Here is a 22,661-nt window from a genome sequence, read left to right as displayed (position 1 = left end):
AATTGAAATCAAGCAGAAAATATAAAATTTACTCAAAAAATAAAACAGAACTATTGATAAAATTATTTCTCTTCTCACATACACTTGATAAACTAATCTGATTTCAGTTTCAAACAAAAAAAGTTTTTCCAGTGAACTCATAACCAGTCACTAATCATGTCTAATCTTGAAAATGTAGAATGCAAAGTTGCTAATCCTAGATTTAAAATAGTTGTAAATTTTGTGAATTGTCTAATTGTCTGTTGGTGAAATAGGATTAAAATTTTTTCCAGAAAATGACTTGAGACTTGTAACAAGACTGTCATTGACTAATATAAAAATATAACATTTGTTTAGTGTTTGGTAAATCTCCTAACAGTTGTAATTTTTGTATGTCAGTTTTACTGCATATTGGGTATTAAAATTTTAGCACAATATAACTCAAAATGTAATATAATATAATTATTAAACATACCTCTTCACTAAAAATCCTTGATTTATCTTCACAACCTGGAAGAGTAGCAACAAAATCTGCTACCTGACCAATAGACCATTTAGATACCATATGACCTGCTATGTGACAAACACCAGGTAAAAGTTTGGAATGTTGTTCCCAACACAAAGGTAATTCACTAGAAGGTCTGAATAAGGATTCTTCTTGAATTATTGGTTGATTGTCTTGAATAGTTTCATGAGAAGATTTTGATTCATCATCATCTATAAAAAGTTTCAGAAATTATCATTGTTTTAAATAAAATTTTACTCATAAGGAAAGTGATTTTTTCATTAAATAATGACTATATATTATATTATATTACTATTTTTACAATATATTTTTATATATTGTAAAAATAGCAATTTTCAAATAATAATTGAATGTAAATTTGTATATAAAAATGTCAAATATTCTTCATGTAATAAAATGATGAGTTTTAAAATGCAACAATAATCATTTCTTCTACAGTAATCAGTCAAAAGTATTATTGGTTATAAAATCTTTAAGAAATTCATTTTTATATTATGTAAAATTATATCAAAATATAATAACTAGAAATGTATGCAATATATATGTTACTGCTAAAGCTTGAAAGCCGTTAATGTGTACATTACCCAACTAATCTCCAGATGAAATAGGGTGATCTGTTAAAGTTTTGAAAATTGTTCCATTTCTCAAATTACCTAGGTAATGTGCAGATGATCTAGGTAATCTGCACATTACCTATTAGGTACCTGGTAAACTGAAAATAAGATCTTTGCCAGAACAACAGCAACGTTTTTGTACGCTTAAAATCAACATAATGTTATATGATTATAACACTTACGTGTTGTGGTGTTACAGGAATGGAGTCTTGGAGTATGAACTCGTCCAACTTTAGAAAATGAACTCGTCTGCTAGTACTTTCAGTAGTGTATAACTACAGTCTTAAGGCGGTCTATCGAATACAACAGATTAAGATTTTCGAACACTAATCCGACAGTTTCACAAATTTCGGATTTTCAAAATTATCGAACAATATTTCTGACGGATTAACTGATTTTTCGTTTTTGAATGTAATTAAAAAATCCTTTTGTGCATCATAGCATGTGGAAGGAAAACAGTTTTAATTAAGTTGTTTTCTTTCCTAATTAAGCGAAAATCTTAAGCTGTTGTATTCGATAGACCGCCTGAAGATGATAGTTATATACTACTGAAAGTACTAGCGGACGAGTTCATTCTCCAAGTCTCCACTCCTGTAACACCACAACATGTGTTATAATCATATAATAAACGTTGGCGTGAAGTGACATTGTATTATAATACAATGTTATAACATAATGTTATTTAATTAATTTTCGATATCTAAAGAATCAAGTTAATACAATCAATCAACAAATTAGTTGATAGAATCAATCATCAATCAATTAAAAAACTGTAATATAAAAAATCAAATGGTTTTAATTATTATTATAATTAGGGAAATGAATTTGCAAAATGTATGTTAAAATTGTGCTTACTTATTAGTGCAATCTAAAAATTAGTGACACTTTGAATTACGTAGCAATTGGTTTTTGCAACAAGCACACCAATTTTACACAATGCATTCACATTTCTGAAACCCTGCCTAGTACCAAGGGATTGTTTTATTGCTGTTTGACATAAACATATTTCTAGAGCAGGGACATCTTTCGTTGAAAATCTCTCTTTGCAAACACTGAATTCAGATTTTGCATACAATTGTTTTAAAATACCTGTTTTAGTACCAAGTTTATAAAAGCCATCGCCTGTTTTACTAAGAACCACAGCTAAAATTGAGCGTGCATCAGTTTTTGCTCTGTGTTGTTCGGGAATTAGTAGGGAAAGGAAATGAGAGAAACAAACTTTTGAACTTTAATGATACAGAAGCCATTAATTTGCAGATTCCCTAGGTAAAATGCGGAAAACTCTTGATTCCGCACGTTAACAGATCACCCTAGCTAATCTCCAGATTAACTAGGTAATGTACACATTAATGACTTTCAAGCTTTAGCAGTAACATATATATATATAGTAGAGCATTGATAATCCAACCCCCGATTAACCATCACATCGGTTAACCAACCGTTCTAGTCGGCAAATTTCAAATGTCTGCTAGTGATGTGGCATTACAATATTTGGCTATATCTTGGCTACTTTAATATTATTTTTGTTAAATATTCGCGTGTTTTAGCTGGCATCAACGGCTCAACCATTGAAGGGAGGCCAATATTTAAACAAGACTTAATTTTCTAATTATGAGTGGTTGTTTGTTTCATTAGCAATAAAATAATTTAAAAATAATTTTTATTAACGATACAATAGCGACGATTATTATTTTAAAAAAAATTGTTAGGCTAAACACCGATGAAAATTCAACACTAAGTTGGTTAATAGCGATATACTAATAAACTAATTACATGGGATATACTAATATCCTATACTAATAATGTATTTTTTTCCCTTCTTTTTGGTTATCCGATTTTTCAGTTATCCAACCAACCTGAATCCCCAATTGAGTCAGATAATCGATGCTCTACTGTATATATATTGCATACATTTCTAGTTATCTTTTCTTTACATTTTTCATTTAAGCTATGCCATAATAAACTTAAAAAGCCTTAGTAAAACCTTGTTATTTTGATATCAATTTCAAAATATTGCATAATTTGAAATTAAATCTTGTCCCTAGCCAAAAAATAGGATTTTTGCATATATTTTAGTTCGGATAATTTGAAATATGCATACAATGAAATTCAAACTCATTATCTTAACTGGCGACCCATAGGATATATTACATGTTTATAAGAAAGTTTCCATGCCCAAGTGGCATTTTCAGTTTTGATTTTACCAATTATACTGATTTATTGGATATCTATTCAAGTCATTTGGATTTAATTGTTTTGGACATTTTTTTTGCAAAAATCTATTGTTTCAATAATTCCAAAGTTGATTAAATACACATGTGTATTCACAATAGAATGCCTACTTATAGCTTTAGCTGTTAATAGAGCTTGTTTTCATTAGATCACATGATTTTCATAATCTCAAACTCAAGACAGTGAATTTTTCATAGAACTAGCCATTGGTCCTCTAAACCAGTGTTTTTCAACCACAAGTCTGCAGAAAAATATTTGACCATACTGATTCTTGAACAGTTGATTATGGATGACATTTAAAAAATAATGTAGAATTAATTAAGAGATAGAGAAATAGATTTAGGCTTATACATGCTTATGTAATGAATAAGCATAATTCACATTTACATATAATTACTGTTCATGTAAAATTACCTATAATTTTACTGGTTAATAATGAGAAAAAAGTCAAAAAACATTGCTTGAGACAAAATTCATGGATAATTTTTATTGAAACACTTAAGCAATCTTGAATGTGATAAATCACAATAAGGTAAGATGCATAATTAATTCTCTTTTTAAATTAAATTTCAATTTATTATGATTAGTACATAAATGCATGATTTTCAAAGTACAGACCAATTGTAATTTAAGCTATTTCAGAAAAACTGTCAAAGTAATAATATTAACACATTTGTAACCAAATGGGTGAAAGATAATGTTATGTAAGATAATTCAAAATTGTGTTATTTTTTTTGGTTCCTTGAGTTTCAAATAACATTTTACTGTATTTGTTTTTTACTTATTACTAATCAAGACACACAAAATTAATGCATGTTTTCAGGAGAAATAAATTCCTCTTAGAGTAGTTTGATATGTCTAAATACACTACTACATTATAAATAATTATATTTCTGTAAAATTTCATTTTAATTCTCAATATCAATATTGTAAAATAAATTACTGTAAAAATTGCTGTAACAATTTACAATTTGGTATGTTACGTATATAATAATTAAATTTAGGACAAAAAATAATTAATATAATAAAATAATAAAGTTATATAATATAACTTACATTCAAATTATATTTAATATATTTTATATTATTTTATTAATATTATATTCAAGTTGAGACAAACAAATATACATTTCACAACAACAATAAATTATTCTCAAATAATTCATATAGATACATTCAAAATTTTGAAAAGTTAAAATTTCATTTTTTATAAATTTTCATAAAATAAAAAAATAGCTGAATTATTTCTTGATTTTAACTGTAATGTATACATTTTTAACAGAAATTTCTCAGTATATCCATGGGCAATTAGAACTCAAGGCTTGATTGTGACATTATGAAAGCTGTTTTTTGATGTTAAAAGCATGTTAATACTGTACTTACTGAAGAAAGATTGTACAGTATTATTCTGTTTGTGTTTTTATGAAATATAGTTGAGCCTAGTACTTTGAACTTAATCCAGGAGGTAGTTTGAATTCCAAAGCAATTTTTCCCATTAGAAATAATGGAAATTGAATTAATCCATTCCTGGACCCTAAACAGTATCCATTTCAATAAACTTATAACAACAAATACACATAATTTAAGGTAAAAATAACACAAATGCCCTAATAATAAATTTGAACACGAAAACAACAAATAAAATACAGTCGATCCCCCTATAAGACGGTAGATATGTTCCGTTCTTTATGAATCAATTTTGTAGGAATCATAGCCAATCACAGCCTGACACGTGTGAAGTTTACAGACTATGGCTGTTTGAAAGGTTTTCTTCCATAAAATTAATCAATTCTAGACTAATCCGACTCAACATTTCCAAAATAGGTATATTTTTTTTGGAAATAATCCGTATAAACTATGTTATAAACAAAAAATTGTAGGATTAGTTACCGAGTGTGCACCATTCAACATAGCTCAAGCTTGTTTTCGTTGCGGAACAGCACAGCAAACCGCGGCCGTGATTTCTGATGTTATTTTTCTGCGAAAACTTTGTTGAACTTTGGAGACATCATTAATATAAATGATTTTAATCACTGTTGAATAAGAAATGTTTCTTTCACAAGAAATGTATAAAATTACAGTACTGTATTAGACTTACGGTACCTAATTTACATACTGTACAGACGATAGCTCGCCTAAACTGTCCGTAGCATGGCACTAGACGGCAGAAACTATACATATAATTATAATAAAGTTACAATAAATTAAGTTAATATATAATTATATATACAGTACCTAATTTATATATAATTTATATATAATTATATGTATGTATAAACTGTCCGTAGCGTGGCGCTGGACGGCGGAAAGTAGTTCGGCTGCCCAATGACGTTTTATGTAATTATAGAAGTTTTTTTACCATTGTTTATGGATACCGCCACAATTTTTTTGCCGTCTTATAGGAATCGTAATTATAGGAACCCGTCTTATAGGGGGATCTACTGTATGTAAATAATGTATAATAAAATAAAATTTGCATTTACTGGTCACACACCATGGACTTTGGCATCTTAAACAAGGCTGCCAGATCTACCACATGTACTGCTTTCATGCTTTGTGATAAGTTTCTTTTCATCTTAGTCTTTTACAAGCCTTCCTTTTACTAGTTAGATGACATTACTTCCATACACTTGTGGGATATCATGATTAATAAGTAAAGGTTATATTGGGTTGAACAAAAACTTTTTGTGTATTTTTGGCAGTTGTCTTACTTAACATAGATGTGTGATAAAATTTACAACTGCTATAATTAAATCACATTATTGCTAATTTGAGACTACATTCTTTGTTCAGAAACTTATTTTACACTTAGAGTGAATTGCACAGAATAAAAAATGCAAACAGTTCAAACTTTGAAGTATCATTAGAACTCCATAGCAAATTTTTGTCAAAATTGGTGTTTGAACTCTGAAGCATTGAAGTAGGTGGTACCACTGTAATTTATTCAATTTTCAGTTATATTAGAATAAATAAAACAGTATATTACTAAAAATTGTAATAATTAAACTAATTTATTTAACATAGTGCAGTATTCAACATATAATATAACAATTAAGACAACTATCAAACTTAATGTATTATTTATTACAACTAAACACTTAGGAGAGACACGTGGTGTGCTCTATGACCTACGATTGATGACTGCTGGGGCGGCCGTTAGTGTCGCCACTAGTACATATCATAACATGCCCTTTAAAAAAAAAAAATACAAACATTAACAATATATAGTATGTTTACAAATTTTGTGGACTTTTGTCATTCTCAGTAAACAAAAATCTGTGAGGCTTATTTATCTACCTGCCAGAGCGGGTTGTCAGAACACTGGGTTGTGCTGAGACAAGTTCAGTTATTTTGTCAGGTTCTGTTTGGCTGTTTGCCTGATCAGGAGTACTTGGACTAGATGTAGGCATGCTGTTAACTGTGTCTTTTATTTTCCGAGTTGGCACTTCTATTGTTCTAGGAGTCTTCAATAAATGATGTCTGTTTCTTCTATAGTGAATTCCATCTGGTGTTGTAATGACATATGTTCTGGGCATTGGGCCAACTTTGAAAACATATGCAGCTGACCATGGTTCTTTTGGACTCTTTTTATAGTATACTTCATCACCTTCCTTTAGAGGTGACAAGACTTTAGTGTGCTGGTCATAATAAGTTTTGCTTTACTCACTTCTGCACGGATTTTGTTGCAGTATTGTATATCTATGACTCTTGGCCTCAAAACAATTTCACCGACAGGGAGTTTCGTTCTCAGTGCTCTAAACATCAGAAGTTGTGCTGGAGAATATCCACAAGGCAACAGCGTATTTCTATATTGAAGTATTGCAATGTATGGATCTGAATTATTTTCACGACACTTATTAAAAAGATGTTTAATAGTGCCAACAGCTCTTTCGACAAGACCATTGCTATTGGGATAATGTGGACTTGATGTTCTATGAGTTATGTCCCAACACTAGGAATACTCTGAATTCTTCTGAATTGAAGGGTGGACCATTATCAGAAACAATGACTGCAGGAATTCCATGATGCAATAAGATTGCTTTTAGATTTGTTATGACCAGTTTAGCATTACTGGAACTGACTGAGACTAATTTGAAATATTTACAAAAATAGTCTGTGACTAGCAAATAAGTATTATTATTATAATAAAAAAAGTCTATGGCTACTTTTTGCCATGCTCATGTGGAATAAAAAGCTCTGCATTGTTTGCTCTTCTAAATTTAATGCAGGTGTGACACTGTTCTAATTTGATTTTTATATCGACATCTAAGTTTGGCCAACACACAACTCTTCTTGCTTGTCTCTGACATTTTTCAATACCTAAATGGCCTTCATGAATAATGTCTAATATTTTGGAATGAAGACTTAAAGCAGTGATTCTCAAACTTTTTCGATCCACCGCCCCTTTGTTCCATAAAGTTATACCCAACGCCCCCTAAACCATTTTCTCTTGTGTGAGAAAAGGATTGGAAATATTCTTAGGAAAACTTTTCTATGAATCTCACACTTTGTGCCCTTACCGTACATTGTTCTCAACATCTGGAAACCATTAAAGGCAATGTTTACTCTTATCAGCCCCAATTTTGCCTTTGGTCACCGTTCAATACCCTGCCTCCAGCCCCCTTAGATCTACTCATCGCCCAGAAGGGGGCGTTATTGCCCACTTTGAGAAATGCCGAGTCAAAATATAAGTCAATGTGTTAGAAATATTCAAGTTGTGACCTTCAATAAAAAATAAAAAATATATAAAATGTCAACATTTTATATATATTCCGTCGAATTTTTATATATAGAATTTGTCTGCCGTCGCCCCTCTATATTTCCTTAACGCCCCCCAATTCTCTTTGAGCCTTCTACTGCCCCCCTGAAAGCCTCCAGCGCCCACAAGGGGGCGTTATCGCCCACTTTGAGAAACACTGACTTAAAGGAATTACAAGTAGATGACCTTTAAACAATAAACCATCAATGACATGGAGTTCTTGATGTATATTGAAGTAAGGTTTTAATTGACAGTCAAGCTTATTTCTTGATGTAGGCCACTCAGTAAGACAATACAGTCGACTCCCCTATAACAGTGTTGATAATTCCGTTTTATATGAATTCCATGTTGCACAAGTCACTAAGACTTGTGCAACATGGAATTCATATTTTTACAAATACGTGACTTGCCTGGTACACTTATTTGTAAAATCTAAGTGACTCGTACAACATGGAATTCATATAAAACAATTATCAACTGTGTTATAGGGGAGTCGACTGTATTTTATAGTGATTTGAAGATCTGTATCCATCAGGGTCACTATTTTAATCTCTTCTAGACATTCGGGGGACACTGCAAGATTAGTCATCAATAAGTTTGCATGTATACGGAGATCATCCTCTAGAGAATCCTCTCCATCAGGAGGATCTACTGGAGCCCTACTTAAAGTATCTGCTAGGAACAAGAATTTGCCTGGTTCATAGGTAACACTCAGATCATTGCAGATTCAGCATCATACGCTGTAGACACACTGGCACTTCAGACAATGGTTTCTTAATTAAATAATGTCTCAAAAGGTTTATGATCAGTTTCCACAATGATCCTATAACCGTAAATATATTGATGAAATCTATTACAACCATACTGAATTGCATACAGCTCTTTTTCTATTTTGTGCATAACATGACTGACACTCTGTCAATGACTGATGAGTAGACTATGGGTCTCTTGTTTTGTAGTATGACTGCATCAACTGCTGCCTTTGAACTATCCACAGACAATGTTACAGGCTGGATGGGATGGGGGCATTACCTATTACCTCCTTTAATAATTGAAACTCTGACTGCTGTTTCTCTGACCAATGAAATGCTATATTCTATTTTAACAATAGACATAACTTAGCTGATAAAACCATCAACCTATCAATATAAGATCCCAAATAATTTACCATTCCCAAAAAATGTTTAAGCTCCATTATATCCTTAGGTGATGGTAGGTGACATATTGCACTAACTTTTGCTTGATCAGGACACATTCCATTTTGATTAAAAATGTGACCTAAATACTTCACTTCTTTCATTAGAAAATTACACTTATCTTTATTAGACTTTAAATTGATTTGATGAACTTTTTTTAGGACTTTTTGCAGTATCTCGTTATGGGATTCTAATGTTTGACTATAAATCAGTATGTCATCAAGATATATCATGATTCCTTGTATGTCTTAAGAACCAATCAGTCATGATTTTATGGAAAATTTCTGGGGCACTTGACACACCATAAGGAAAACACTTAAATCTAAATCTACCAAAAGGCATATTAAATGTAGTTACCCTCAAACTATCTTCACTCAGTTTTATCATCCAGAATCCAGATTGTGCATCTAAAATTGAAAAATACTTAGCACCAGTTAGTTTTGACCTCAGTTCTTCTACAGTTGGTAATGGATAATGACACCTCTTTATTGCTCAATTCAGATTTCTTGGATCTAGACAGACTCACAATAACTTATCTATCTTTTTGACAATAACAACTGAATTTACCCATTCAGTAGGCTCACTTACTTTTGCTATAACATCTGAAGATTGCATGCGTTCCAGTTCTTTTTTAAACTTGTCATTTAACATAAATGGAATTTTCCTAGGCGGTTCAATCACTGGCACAATTTGTTAACAGATATTTCATATTCACCTGATAGACAACCAAGACCCTCAAATACATCTTTATACTGAGACAGGACTGACTCATGATTATTGATATTAAATACTCTTTTGACTAAACTTAGTCTTTGGATTGTAGGTAGCCCTATAATGGTCTGACTATCAGTATTAGTAATTACAAAATCAATACTAGCTGACAAATTATCATTGATTAAACCATTGACTAACACCTTCCCCAAAACTGGTATATCATTTCCTGAGAATGATGTAATCTGTATGCTGTATTTTTCTAGCAATTTTTAAACTTTTATTTCTTACTGACATTACATTAGCCTGAGCACCCGTATCCAAATTGCATTCTAACACTGTTATTAATTTTAAATTTTAGGATCCAGGACTCACTCAATTGATTGCTATAACTATTAATAGATCTAATGACAGATCTGCCTTATTACTATCATTGTCATGATCATCATTAACATATTTTACTTGTCTAGTATGACAACATTAATAGCAGGACATTTATTTCAGTTTACCTGTCCACAATGCATACATAATAATTGATTGCCCTGACCTGTTTGATGAAACCTTGACGATAACGATTCTCGATGACCACCTAAGACTGTCCTCCTTCCACTACTTGTTGCTCTATTTTGTAGATTTCCATGACGAATATGATTGTGGTTGAACTTTTCAACTGAGTATCTGTGCATCACTGTTCCTTTCAATCTGCTCTACCTGACGATGAGTAATTTCAATGCTTTTGGCTATGCTGATGGCCTTCATTAAGGTTAAGCCTTCTTCCTGAAGTAGCCTAGCTCTGATGACTTTATTGTTTGACAACAAACCAACAATAAACATATCTTCGACCAAACTCTCTTGGAGATTATCAAACTCACATGTAAGGCTTAGATTCTTAAGTGCAGTTAGGAAGTCTTCAATTGACTTGTCTGGTTTTTGTCTCCTGGTCAAAAAATTATATCTCTGAATTGTGAGATTGGTTTTAGGTTTGCAATGAGACTCAAATTTTTTTACTAAATCCAAATATTGACAATTGTCCATATCCAAGTTAAAGGAATTGAAAACCTGTAATGCATCTTCTCTGACAAAATGTAAAAATATAGCGACTTTACGGGAATCACTTTCACTTTCTAAATTACTAGCCCGCAAAAATATTTTAAATTTCTGATATCAGATTCACCAGTTATGAGCTAAATTTCCTTCTAATAATAATGATGGAACTGAATTGCCGACTAGTTCCTGTTGAGCACTTAAACAGGACAAAGTTAAAAATGGCTGACCTTTATTACTGACCAGTGAACTCATTATTTCAAACTGTTGCTAGTAGGAAGACAAAGACGACGACTATAATTCTGACACTATGTTATATTATATATTGTATACTGCACTAGTAAGACGACTATCAAACTTAATGTATTATTTATTACAACTAAACACTTTACAAGAAGAGAGAGACATGGTGTGCTCTATGACCTATGATGGATGACTGCTGGGGTGGCCACTAGTGTCACCACTAGTACATATCGTAACAAACATAAGGATTTTGGCATTTGGAACATTTTCCATCTATTTCTACAATAGGTTTATAATATAGATATATTTGTGTTAATTTTATAAATTATAAGGTTTTGCAACATTCCTTAAAAGTATTGTCATAACAATTTTTGAAATATTAAAAAATTATCTAAATGACATATAGGAACAACTAAAACAATATTTACAGATGGTAATGTTAAACATATATAATTTATATAATTACATAAATTTAATTAGTAAATTACATATTCTAATGAAGATTATTTGATATATTAAAGAAATTTAACTCATTCAAGACTGGTTGCTAGAAAGTATCATAAAACTCACAAGTCAAGTTTATTTCTACTTAAGCCTAATGTTCCAGTCATTTAGAAAAAGTGTTATTTATGAATGAAAATACACCAATTTTTTTATACATTATATTTAATGTGTAAAAAAAAGTTGTTTTATATTGTTATGTGGTTGTATTCAGCATCAACATTAGATTATTTTACTAGATGAAGGCACCACAAAACCTGTCACGTCAAAATCTTGATTAATTCCTCACTAAATGAAAAATCATTCATATCTCTATTATCTGATCTATATATAAAAATTCTAATAATTCCTCATCACTGAATAACATAACCCTCTTGCAATGTTCAACCAAAGTGGCTCAAACTTCCTTCTTAAAATGCTATGGGGATTGAAAAACATTCATATGGGAATCCCTTTACATCTCAACAATGTCACTGCGCAGCTCTCACACACTAGATATACCAAAGTTGTGGATAACACTGTTTAATCTTCTAAAGTTGTAAATCACATGGCTTCTGATAAAGCAAGGCAGTGCTTCTATGAGTGTTTTATGTTTATTATTTGTTTATTGACTGCTTAATTTATTATTATTATTATTATTATTAACATATTTTATTTTAATCCAATTTTATTCTTGATGTTTTTCTTTTATATATTATTGAATTGCAATTTAAATTTTCTATGCACATGCAGGACAAGCAATTTGAAAAAATGTTGGTTGATGTTCTGGTTCTTTTTCTTGAATTTCAAATGTTTTGTTCACTATGAATGATTCTGCCTGAAGAGGACAGTAATTTATTTTACAAGTACTTTCATCAATATATAAATTTTACACAATGCCAACAGACAGTGATATATGTTATCTTTTGCTATTAATATTTGGCATGTATAGTTATTTAAAACTTTATCAGAATATGTGTAACTAGAGATTACACCTATTTTATTTACACCTATTTGCATGTAGTTGTAGTAATCTTTCATTTTATGTTCCAATTCTAAAATTTGTTGAACTATTATGCCAGTTTTAAAATAATAGCTACGACTACTATTGATATTTTAAACTGCCTATTTTCTTTGTGGTTAGTATGTGAGGACAGTTATTTCCCACAGCAATGAATTATCATTGCTGTGGGAATTAAATGGATTAACAGGCATTAAATGGATAACAAAGTATTTCAATATTTATGAAAAGTTTGATTTTTAATATAAACTATACTTGAAATGGCAACAATGTATCTTTCTTTATAATGACTATTAACCAGTAACAAAAAATACAGTACATATACTTTTTAGTTGTTACTTTATATTCTACATTTTACATATTTCATTTTCTAAAATTTATTTCTTAAATAAATAAATATGGTACTTATCTATATAATAAATACTGTAAACTTTGATTCCATAATTTTACAAACTTTTCATAAATCTGTGAAGTGTAGCATGAAGTTCAGAAATTCTGAAATAATATGAATGACCATGGCTACTATTTGAGGATTTGAGGGCAATTATTATTTGAATAAAACTGGTAATTAACACCAGAAAACTTTTACTTTGGAATTAAGATTTGGCCTATATCTCTTTGAAGCTAATACATATTTTGCTCCATTATTTACAAGATGCTTGATAACAAGGATAATAATAGAAATTGTTTGATGTAAAGAAAAAAAAACCTCTTCACTGAGACCAGGTATGAAATTCTGTGAGTTTTCACAAATGGTTACATAAATGAAAATTATCCATCAACAGAATCAAATTATTTACTATCAAAATTCATATTACAGTCCTTTCTTGGGATGTTTGATGATAACCTGCCATCTGATTATGATACATTAGAATTTTTAAAATAATCATCTTCCCACTTTAAAATTTTATAATTCTATTGTGATGGTATCTCTAATGCAGCATAATTATTTTTGTAAAATATCTTAACAGTCAAGCTAAAATTTTGGCATGTTAGATGTCTTGGTGTCAAACAATCTGCCAGATTATCTATTGGGCTATATTAAGATTAATAACTTGGCTAATAACAGAAATCAATTTGGATAGTGATAGGTAGTGAAGCTCCCATCTCTTGATAATTTTAATAAGATAAATTTAATTTATCAAATTATTCTAAACTGATATCAATTTATTAATAGAATTAAATTCATGCATCACAGGACTGCAAACACTACCAAAAATTTAGAAGGAGCCTGTATTTCATAGGAACAAAATTGCTTTATTGACCCATGCTACCACACATTATATTTCGTCAGTCTAATTTCTTAATACTATTAATTAAACAGGGTGTTAATTAAACTTTATTTTTATGCTATAACTGACAATTTCAAAAGTAATTTATCATTTTAATCACAGATTAAAATTATTAAATCATCAGACCATTGAATTTTATAGTAAATTTTTCTGAAATAAAATATACAAAATACTAACCTAAATATTTTATTTCTTTATTTTCCTCTGATGAACATATATTGTATCTGCAAAGAAACATACAAATATGTGATATGTTTATATATAACTTTAAGACTATATTAATGTTCTTTATAATTTTTAGTATTAATGTAAGATACATAATATTTTTGTCTAATACCAGAAGTAATTAATATAATTTTATATGTGAAAAAACTGTAATATTACAAATTTGATTATAAAAGTATAACAGCATATCTGGTTATATGAATAACTAAGTGTAAGTAAGTTAATTTTATTTCTTTCAAGCATATTGTAATATTTACATTATTTATATAATTTTCTTAAGAAGTTTTATTTAAACCTCATAGAAAAATAATATATTTAGAAAACATGTCATGAAAGATGGATATTAAATTTTATATAATGAAATGTGAAGAAATACACATATATGATTATATATAAGATTATTTATGTGTATATAAACATACACACACTAGCTGATCTACCCAGTAAATGCTTTGGTTATGTGATTGCTAGTTGACTCTGAATTTTCTGTATAAGTCCCTTTGTTGGGAAAAATTAAATAATAGTTATACATCTTAAGAATAGTATGAATTAGTAAATTGACTAACAGAAACATTGAACAAGTTTGAAAAGTACACTTGATTTTGTTAGTTGTGACTGTCATTGAAACAGAATTAACATAATGAATTTCATTGTTTTTTTAATACTGTCTAACAGAAACCTGTAAAATTAAATAAAAGGGGTTAAAAAATCTCTCTCAAATGATAAAGTAATTTTCAGAACTAACTTAACAATAATTTAAAGTAATATATTTCAAAAAGCAATAATTATATTTCAAAGAAACATTGAAAATAACAAAAATTTTAAAATATTTTCATAATATGCAAGCATCATCAGGTTTTGCATCAGAAGTGATAAAGTGCCAATACTTGGGTGAAGGAACAGTAGTCAATTAAATGATAACAACTCTGATTAGCCAGTTGCACATTATTTAGATCATATATTCTTAAATTTATATGAATAATAATTTGTTTTATTAATTTACTACTTCCAAAATAATAACAACTGAATGCAAAGTTGTGTGTTACTGTATTTTTGGTCTATAGGTAGTGATGTTAGAGACTGTTCAAATATACACATATTGAAAGAAATTTGTGGACTTTTACAAATTTTTTTAAAAACAGGAACAGACTCCTTTTTATGTTATGATTAATGAACATATTCATAAGAAATTAAACATCTCTAAGCCTGATAGATAAAAGTCATATTAAAGCCAAACAATTGTCTGATCTAATCTGGCAATTGTTTGTGTTTGGGTTTTGATAAATTTCTTGAAAAAGTTAGGAAAAATAAAGATAAAATTTAATGACACTGCAAATCCCAACACAAATATGTTTGCAAATAACTCACCAGAAACAAAGCTTATAAATAAAACAGAAATTATGAAGGTGAAAAACACATTTAAAATATCACTGATGACATAATTAAAAAAATTCAATATTAACACTGAAAACAAGATTTATTTGAATTATGAATAAATTCAGAACCTAGTATTATTTCTAATCTATATGATGACAATAGATAATACTATTGTCAAATGAAATAACTAATTTCTATGCTCATATATTGCAATGGGTTTTCTTCTCAAAATGAATATTATAACAGCATTAAAATGGTACTATTAAAATGAAGTAAAATCTATTCTTATGTAATACTCTTACTGAACCAATGTGAAAGAATGAAACTTATTCACTAGAGACTAATTATTTCATTGAGCTATAAGTAAATATGATATGGTCCATTTGATGAGCTTGTATTCTAAGTCTAATACATAAAACGTGAAATACTATCATATAATTCTAATAAAAATTTTCAATTTTACAACTTTTAAATCTAATTCAAAGTGCAATTAAATAAAACATGTATAAAATTTGTACTTTCATTACATGTTTTACACAATTGTATAAAACATGAAAGTATGAATATATTTTTCATTATTCATGTCCAAAATGAAGAGACATGGATTTGTAGAAATAACCAACAATTACCTTGTAATTTTTTATATTTATTATGCTAGAATGTAGACAAGAAATTATGTATGCTTTTATTGAACTTTAAAAAAGGTAAAAAAAATGTTTCAAAATTTGCAAATAAGAATTACTATTAATATTAAAAAGTTTTTATAAAGAGAGGAGAGATTTTAATTTCAATTTATTAAATTTATAGCAATTTTCAGAAAAATATCAATTTTATGTAATTGAATTTTATGGAATATATATACAGTGGAACCCCGGATAACGAACGTCCTGGTTAACGACCAAATCGGTTAACGAACTTTTATTTTGCAAAAATTTTGTCTCGGATAACGAACGTAATGGTATTTTGTGTCAAATTTTAGTTGGTGTTAGGCATGTGCGAGTTAAGCATTGCTTTTCCGAGTGTTTGTGCTGTACTTCTTTTTTCAGTTTTGTGATTTATATATTTAATCAATATGGCATCAAAGAAAGAAAAAAGTCATAGTGTCAATAGAAAACGACAACGCGCTATCGCATTTGAGAAAGATTTTGATTAAAAGTGTAGGACAATCAACTTTAGATCAATTTTTTGCTCCTTACGGAAAGAGTTTGTTTCTTTGTTAAGTTATGGCAACGCAACACTTGGGCGATCTGACTAGGGGGAATGCCTTCTGAAAGGTGTTTTAAGGGAAACTGGCCCCTATTTAGGCATTACAAACGTGGAGAAATCCCAGAAAACTCCATGTGGCCAGCCCGTCTGAGCGAGGTGCGAACCCACGAACGAACTCCGTGTTCAGGGTACGAAAACCACTTAGCCACTGGTGGGTTTTTTACCGAAAGAGACTTTGACTCGAAGAATCTTCCGATGAAGTGCTACCCATTATTTTTTTGGAGGGGATTTCCCTTCTAAGCATTAAGGTTCGTATATCTCCACTTTTCTGCCACCAACTATAACAAACGAAGGTATGTTCAGTGCTATTTTATTAAACAAAGTTTACATGTTTGTTGCTGTAATGATAGATACTACATTTTCCTACATTTTCATCAAAGAAAATTACTGTATATTAAAAATAAAATGACAATAATTTCGGAGACTAGAACGGATTAATTGCATTTGCATTAATTTCTATAAGAAANCAGCAATGGCAGGAACGCTGGGAGAAGTGTATACATTACCAAGGAGACTACTTTGAAGGGGATTAGGGTTTTGTACCTCAAAGTCAATAAATTTATTTTTGCCGACCAAAGGTCCGATACTTTTTGAACAGACCTTGTATATAGAATTTTTCTGCCGTCGCCCCTCTAAATTTCCTTAACGCCCCCCAATTCTCTTTGAGCCTTCTACTGCCCCCCTGAAAGCCTCCAGCGCCCACAAGGGGGCGTTATCGCCCACTTTGAGAAACGCTGACTTAAAGGAATTACAAGTAGATGACCTTTAAACAATAAACCATCAATGACATGGAGTTCTTGATGTATATTGAAGTAAGGTTTTAATTGACAGTCAAGCTTATTTCTTGATGTAGGCCACTCAGTAAGACAATACAGTCGACTCCCCTATAACAGTGTTGATAATTCCGTTTTATATGAATTCCATGTTGCACAAGTCACTAAGACTTGTGCAACATGGAATTCATATTTTTACAAATACGTGACTTGCCTGGTACACTTATTTGTAAAATCTAAGTGACTCGTACAACATGGAATTCATATAAAACAATTATCAACTGTGTTATAGGGGAGTCGACTGTATTTTATAGTGATTTGAAGATCTGTATCCATCAGGGTCACTATTTTAATCTCTTCTAGACATTCGGGGGACACTGCAAGATTAGTCATCAATAAGTTTGCATGTATACGGAGATCATCCTCTAGAGAATCCTCTCCATCAGGAGGATCTACTGGAGCCCTACTTAAAGTATCTGCTAGGAACAAGAATTTGCCTGGTTCATAGGTAACACTCAGATCATTGCAGATTCAGCATCATACGCTGTAGACACACTGGCACTTCAGACAATGGTTTCTTAATTAAATAATGTCTCAAAAGGTTTATGATCAGTTTCCACAATGATCCTATAACCGTAAATATATTGATGAAATCTATTACAACCATACTGAATTGCATACAGCTCTTTTTCTATTTTGTGCATAACATGACTGACACTCTGTCAATGACTGATGAGTAGACTATGGGTCTCTTGTTTTGTAGTATGACTGCATCAACTGCTGCCTTTGAACTATCCACAGACAATGTTACAGGCTGGATGGGATGGGGGCATTACCTATTACCTCCTTTAATAATTGAAACTCTGACTGCTGTTTCTCTGACCAATGAAATGCTATATTCTATTTTAACAATAGACATAACTTAGCTGATAAAACCATCAACCTATCAATATAAGATCCCAAATAATTTACCATTCCCAAAAAATGTTTAAGCTCCATTATATCCTTAGGTGATGGTAGGTGACATATTGCACTAACTTTTGCTTGATCAGGACACATTCCATTTTGATTAAAAATGTGACCTAAATACTTCACTTCTTTCATTAGAAAATTACACTTATCTTTATTAGACTTTAAATTGATTTGATGAACTTTTTTTAGGACTTTTTGCAGTATCTCGTTATGGGATTCTAATGTTTGACTATAAATCAGTATGTCATCAAGATATATCATGATTCCTTGTATGTCTTAAGAACCAATCAGTCATGATTTTATGGAAAATTTCTGGGGCACTTGACACACCATAAGGAAAACACTTAAATCTAAATCTACCAAAAGGCATATTAAATGTAGTTACCCTCAAACTATCTTCACTCAGTTTTATCATCCAGAATCCAGATTGTGCATCTAAAATTGAAAAATACTTAGCACCAGTTAGTTTTGACCTCAGTTCTTCTACAGTTGGTAATGGATAATGACACCTCTTTATTGCTCAATTCAGATTTCTTGGATCTAGACAGACTCACAATAACTTATCTATCTTTTTGACAATAACAACTGAATTTACCCATTCAGTAGGCTCACTTACTTTTGCTATAACATCTGAAGATTGCATGCGTTCCAGTTCTTTTTTAAACTTGTCATTTAACATAAATGGAATTTTCCTAGGCGGTTCAATCACTGGCACAATTTGTTAACAGATATTTCATATTCACCTGATAGACAACCAAGACCCTCAAATACATCTTTATACTGAGACAGGACTGACTCATGATTATTGATATTAAATACTCTTTTGACTAAACTTAGTCTTTGGATTGTAGGTAGCCCTATAATGGTCTGACTATCAGTATTAGTAATTACAAAATCAATACTAGCTGACAAATTATCATTGATTAAACCATTGACTAACACCTTCCCCAAAACTGGTATATCATTTCCTGAGAATGATGTAATCTGTATGCTGTATTTTTCTAGCAATTTTTAAACTTTTATTTCTTACTGACATTACATTAGCCTGAGCACCCGTATCCAAATTGCATTCTAACACTGTTATTAATTTTAAATTTTAGGATCCAGGACTCACTCAATTGATTGCTATAACTATTAATAGATCTAATGACAGATCTGCCTTATTACTATCATTGTCATGATCATCATTAACATATTTTACTTGTCTAGTATGACAACATTAATAGCAGGACATTTATTTCAGTTTACCTGTCCACAATGCATACATAATAATTGATTGCCCTGACCTGTTTGACGAAACCTTGACGATAACGATTCTCGATGACCACCTAAGACTGTCCTCCTTCCACTACTTGTTGCTCTATTTTGTAGATTTCCATGACGAATATGATTGTGGTTGAACTTTTCAACTGAGTATCTGTGCATCACTGTTCCTTTCAATCTGCTCTACCTGACGATGAGTAATTTCAATGCTTTTGGCTATGCTGATGGCCTTCATTAAGGTTAAGCCTTCTTCCTGAAGTAGCCTAGCTCTGATGACTTTATTGTTTGACAACAAACCAACAATAAACATATCTTCGACCAAACTCTCTTGGAGATTATCAAACTCACATGTAAGGCTTAGATTCTTAAGTGCAGTTAGGAAGTCTTCAATTGACTTGTCTGGTTTTTGTCTCCTGGTCAAAAAATTATATCTCTGAATTGTGAGATTGGTTTTAGGTTTGCAATGAGACTCAAATTTTTTTACTAAATCCAAATATTGACAATTGTCCATATCCAAGTTAAAGGAATTGAAAACCTGTAATGCATCTTCTCTGACAAAATGTAAAAATATAGCGACTTTACGGGAATCACTTTCACTTTCTAAATTACTAGCCCGCAAAAATATTTTAAATTTCTGATATCAGATTCACCAGTTATGAGCTAAATTTCCTTCTAATAATAATGATGGAACTGAATTGCCGACTAGTTCCTGTTGAGCACTTAAACAGGACAAAGTTAAAAATGGCTGACCTTTATTACTGACCAGTGAACTCATTATTTCAAACTGTTGCTAGTAGGAAGACAAAGACGACGACTATAATTCTGACACTATGTTATATTATATATTGTATACTGCACTATTAAGACGACTATCCAACTTAATGTATTATTTATTACAACTAAACACTTTACAAGAAGAGAGAGACATGGTGTGCTCTATGACCTATGATGGATGACTGCTGGGGTGGCCACTAGTGTCACCACTAGTACATATCGTAACAAACATAAGGATTTTGGCATTTGGAACATTTTCCATCTATTTCTACAATAGGTTTATAATATAGATATATTTGTGTTAATTTTATAAATTATAAGGTTTTGCAACATTCCTTAAAAGTATTGTCATAACAATTTTTGAAATATTAAAAAATTATCTAAATGACATATAGGAACAACTAAAACAATATTTACAGATGGTAATGTTAAACATATATAATTTATATAATTACATAAATTTAATTAGTAAATTACATATTCTAATGAAGATTATTTGATATATTAAAGAAATTTAACTCATTCAAGACTGGTTGCTAGAAAGTATCATAAAACTCACAAGTCAAGTTTATTTCTACTTAAGCCTAATGTTCCAGTCATTTAGAAAAAGTGTTATTTATGAATGAAAATACACCAATTTTTTTATACATTATATTTAATGTGTAAAAAAAAGTTGTTTTATATTGTTATGTGGTTGTATTCAGCATCAACATTAGATTATTTTACTAGATGAAGGCACCACAAAACCTGTCACGTCAAAATCTTGATTAATTCCTCACTAAATGAAAAATCATTCATATCTCTATTATCTGATCTATATATAAAAATTCTAATAATTCCTCATCACTGAATAACATAACCCTCTTGCAATGTTCAACCAAAGTGGCTCAAACTTCCTTCTTAAAATGCTATGGGGATTGAAAAACATTCATATGGGAATCCCTTTACATCTCAACAATGTCACTGCGCAGCTCTCACACACTAGATATACCAAAGTTGTGGATAACACTGTTTAATCTTCTAAAGTTGTAAATCACATGGCTTCTGATAAAGCAAGGCAGTGCTTCTATGAGTGTTTTATGTTTATTATTTGTTTATTGACTGCTTAATTTATTATTATTATTATTATTATTAACATATTTTATTTTAATCCAATTTTATTCTTGATGTTTTTCTTTTATATATTATTGAATTGCAATTTAAATTTTCTATGCACATGCAGGACAAGCAATTTGAAAAAATGTTGGTTGATGTTCTGGTTCTTTTTCTTGAATTTCAAATGTTTTGTTCACTATGAATGATTCTGCCTGAAGAGGACAGTAATTTATTTTACAAGTACTTTCATCAATATATAAATTTTACACAATGCCAACAGACAGTGATATATGTTATCTTTTGCTATTAATATTTGGCATGTATAGTTATTTAAAACTTTATCAGAATATGTGTAACTAGAGATTACACCTATTTTATTTACACCTATTTGCATGTAGTTGTAGTAATCTTTCATTTTATGTTCCAATTCTAAAATTTGTTGAACTATTATGCCAGTTTTAAAATAATAGCTACGACTACTATTGATATTTTAAACTGCCTATTTTCTTTGTGGTTAGTATGTGAGGACAGTTATTTCCCACAGCAATGAATTATCATTGCTGTGGGAATTAAATGGATTAACAGGCATTAAATGGATAACAAAGTATTTCAATATTTATGAAAAGTTTGATTTTTAATATAAACTATACTTGAAATGGCAACAATGTATCTTTCTTTATAATGACTATTAACCAGTAACAAAAAATACAGTACATATACTTTTTAGTTGTTACTTTATATTCTACATTTTACATATTTCATTTTCTAAAATTTATTTCTTAAATAAATAAATATGGTACTTATCTATATAATAAATAC

The 22,661-nt window shown here is 30.2% G+C and overlaps 1 protein-coding gene across 1 annotated transcript; it reads right to left on the bottom strand.

Moving 5' to 3' along the window:
• Positions 1-397: 397 nt before the first annotated feature.
• On the bottom strand, positions 398-18,971 carry LOC111630137. Its single transcript, XM_023374170.1, has 4 exons — positions 18,711-18,971; positions 18,575-18,638; positions 14,275-14,370; positions 398-696 (listed from the first exon to the last, which is right to left on the bottom strand). Exons 1-4 carry the CDS (start codon positions 18,969-18,971, stop codon positions 398-400), a joined length of 720 nt encoding a protein of 239 aa, XP_023229938.1.
• Between the last annotated feature and the right edge of the window lie 3,690 nt (positions 18,972-22,661).

The sequence above is a fragment of the Centruroides sculpturatus genome, unplaced genomic scaffold (genome assembly GCF_000671375.1).
Source record: "Centruroides sculpturatus isolate CEXI.00-Female unplaced genomic scaffold, Cexi_2.0 scaffold684, whole genome shotgun sequence".
NCBI lineage: Eukaryota > Metazoa > Arthropoda > Arachnida > Scorpiones > Buthidae > Centruroides > Centruroides sculpturatus.
The sequence above is the reverse complement of the archived record's forward strand: the minus strand, read 5'-3'. Positions and strand labels throughout refer to the sequence as shown.

Coding starts and splice junctions, on each gene's coding strand:
- LOC111630137 (XM_023374170.1), bottom strand. CDS start 18,971: ATGATATATCTTGATGACATACTGATTTATAGTCAAACATTAGAATCC. Junction 18,639..18,710: donor TTAAACATTTTTTGGGAATG/GTAAATTATTTG, acceptor TTGTTAAAATAG/AATATAGCATTTCATTGGTC. Junction 697..14,274: donor TAAAGAAATAAAATATTTAG/GTTAGTATTTTG, acceptor AACTTTTTATAG/ATGATGATGAATCAAAATCT.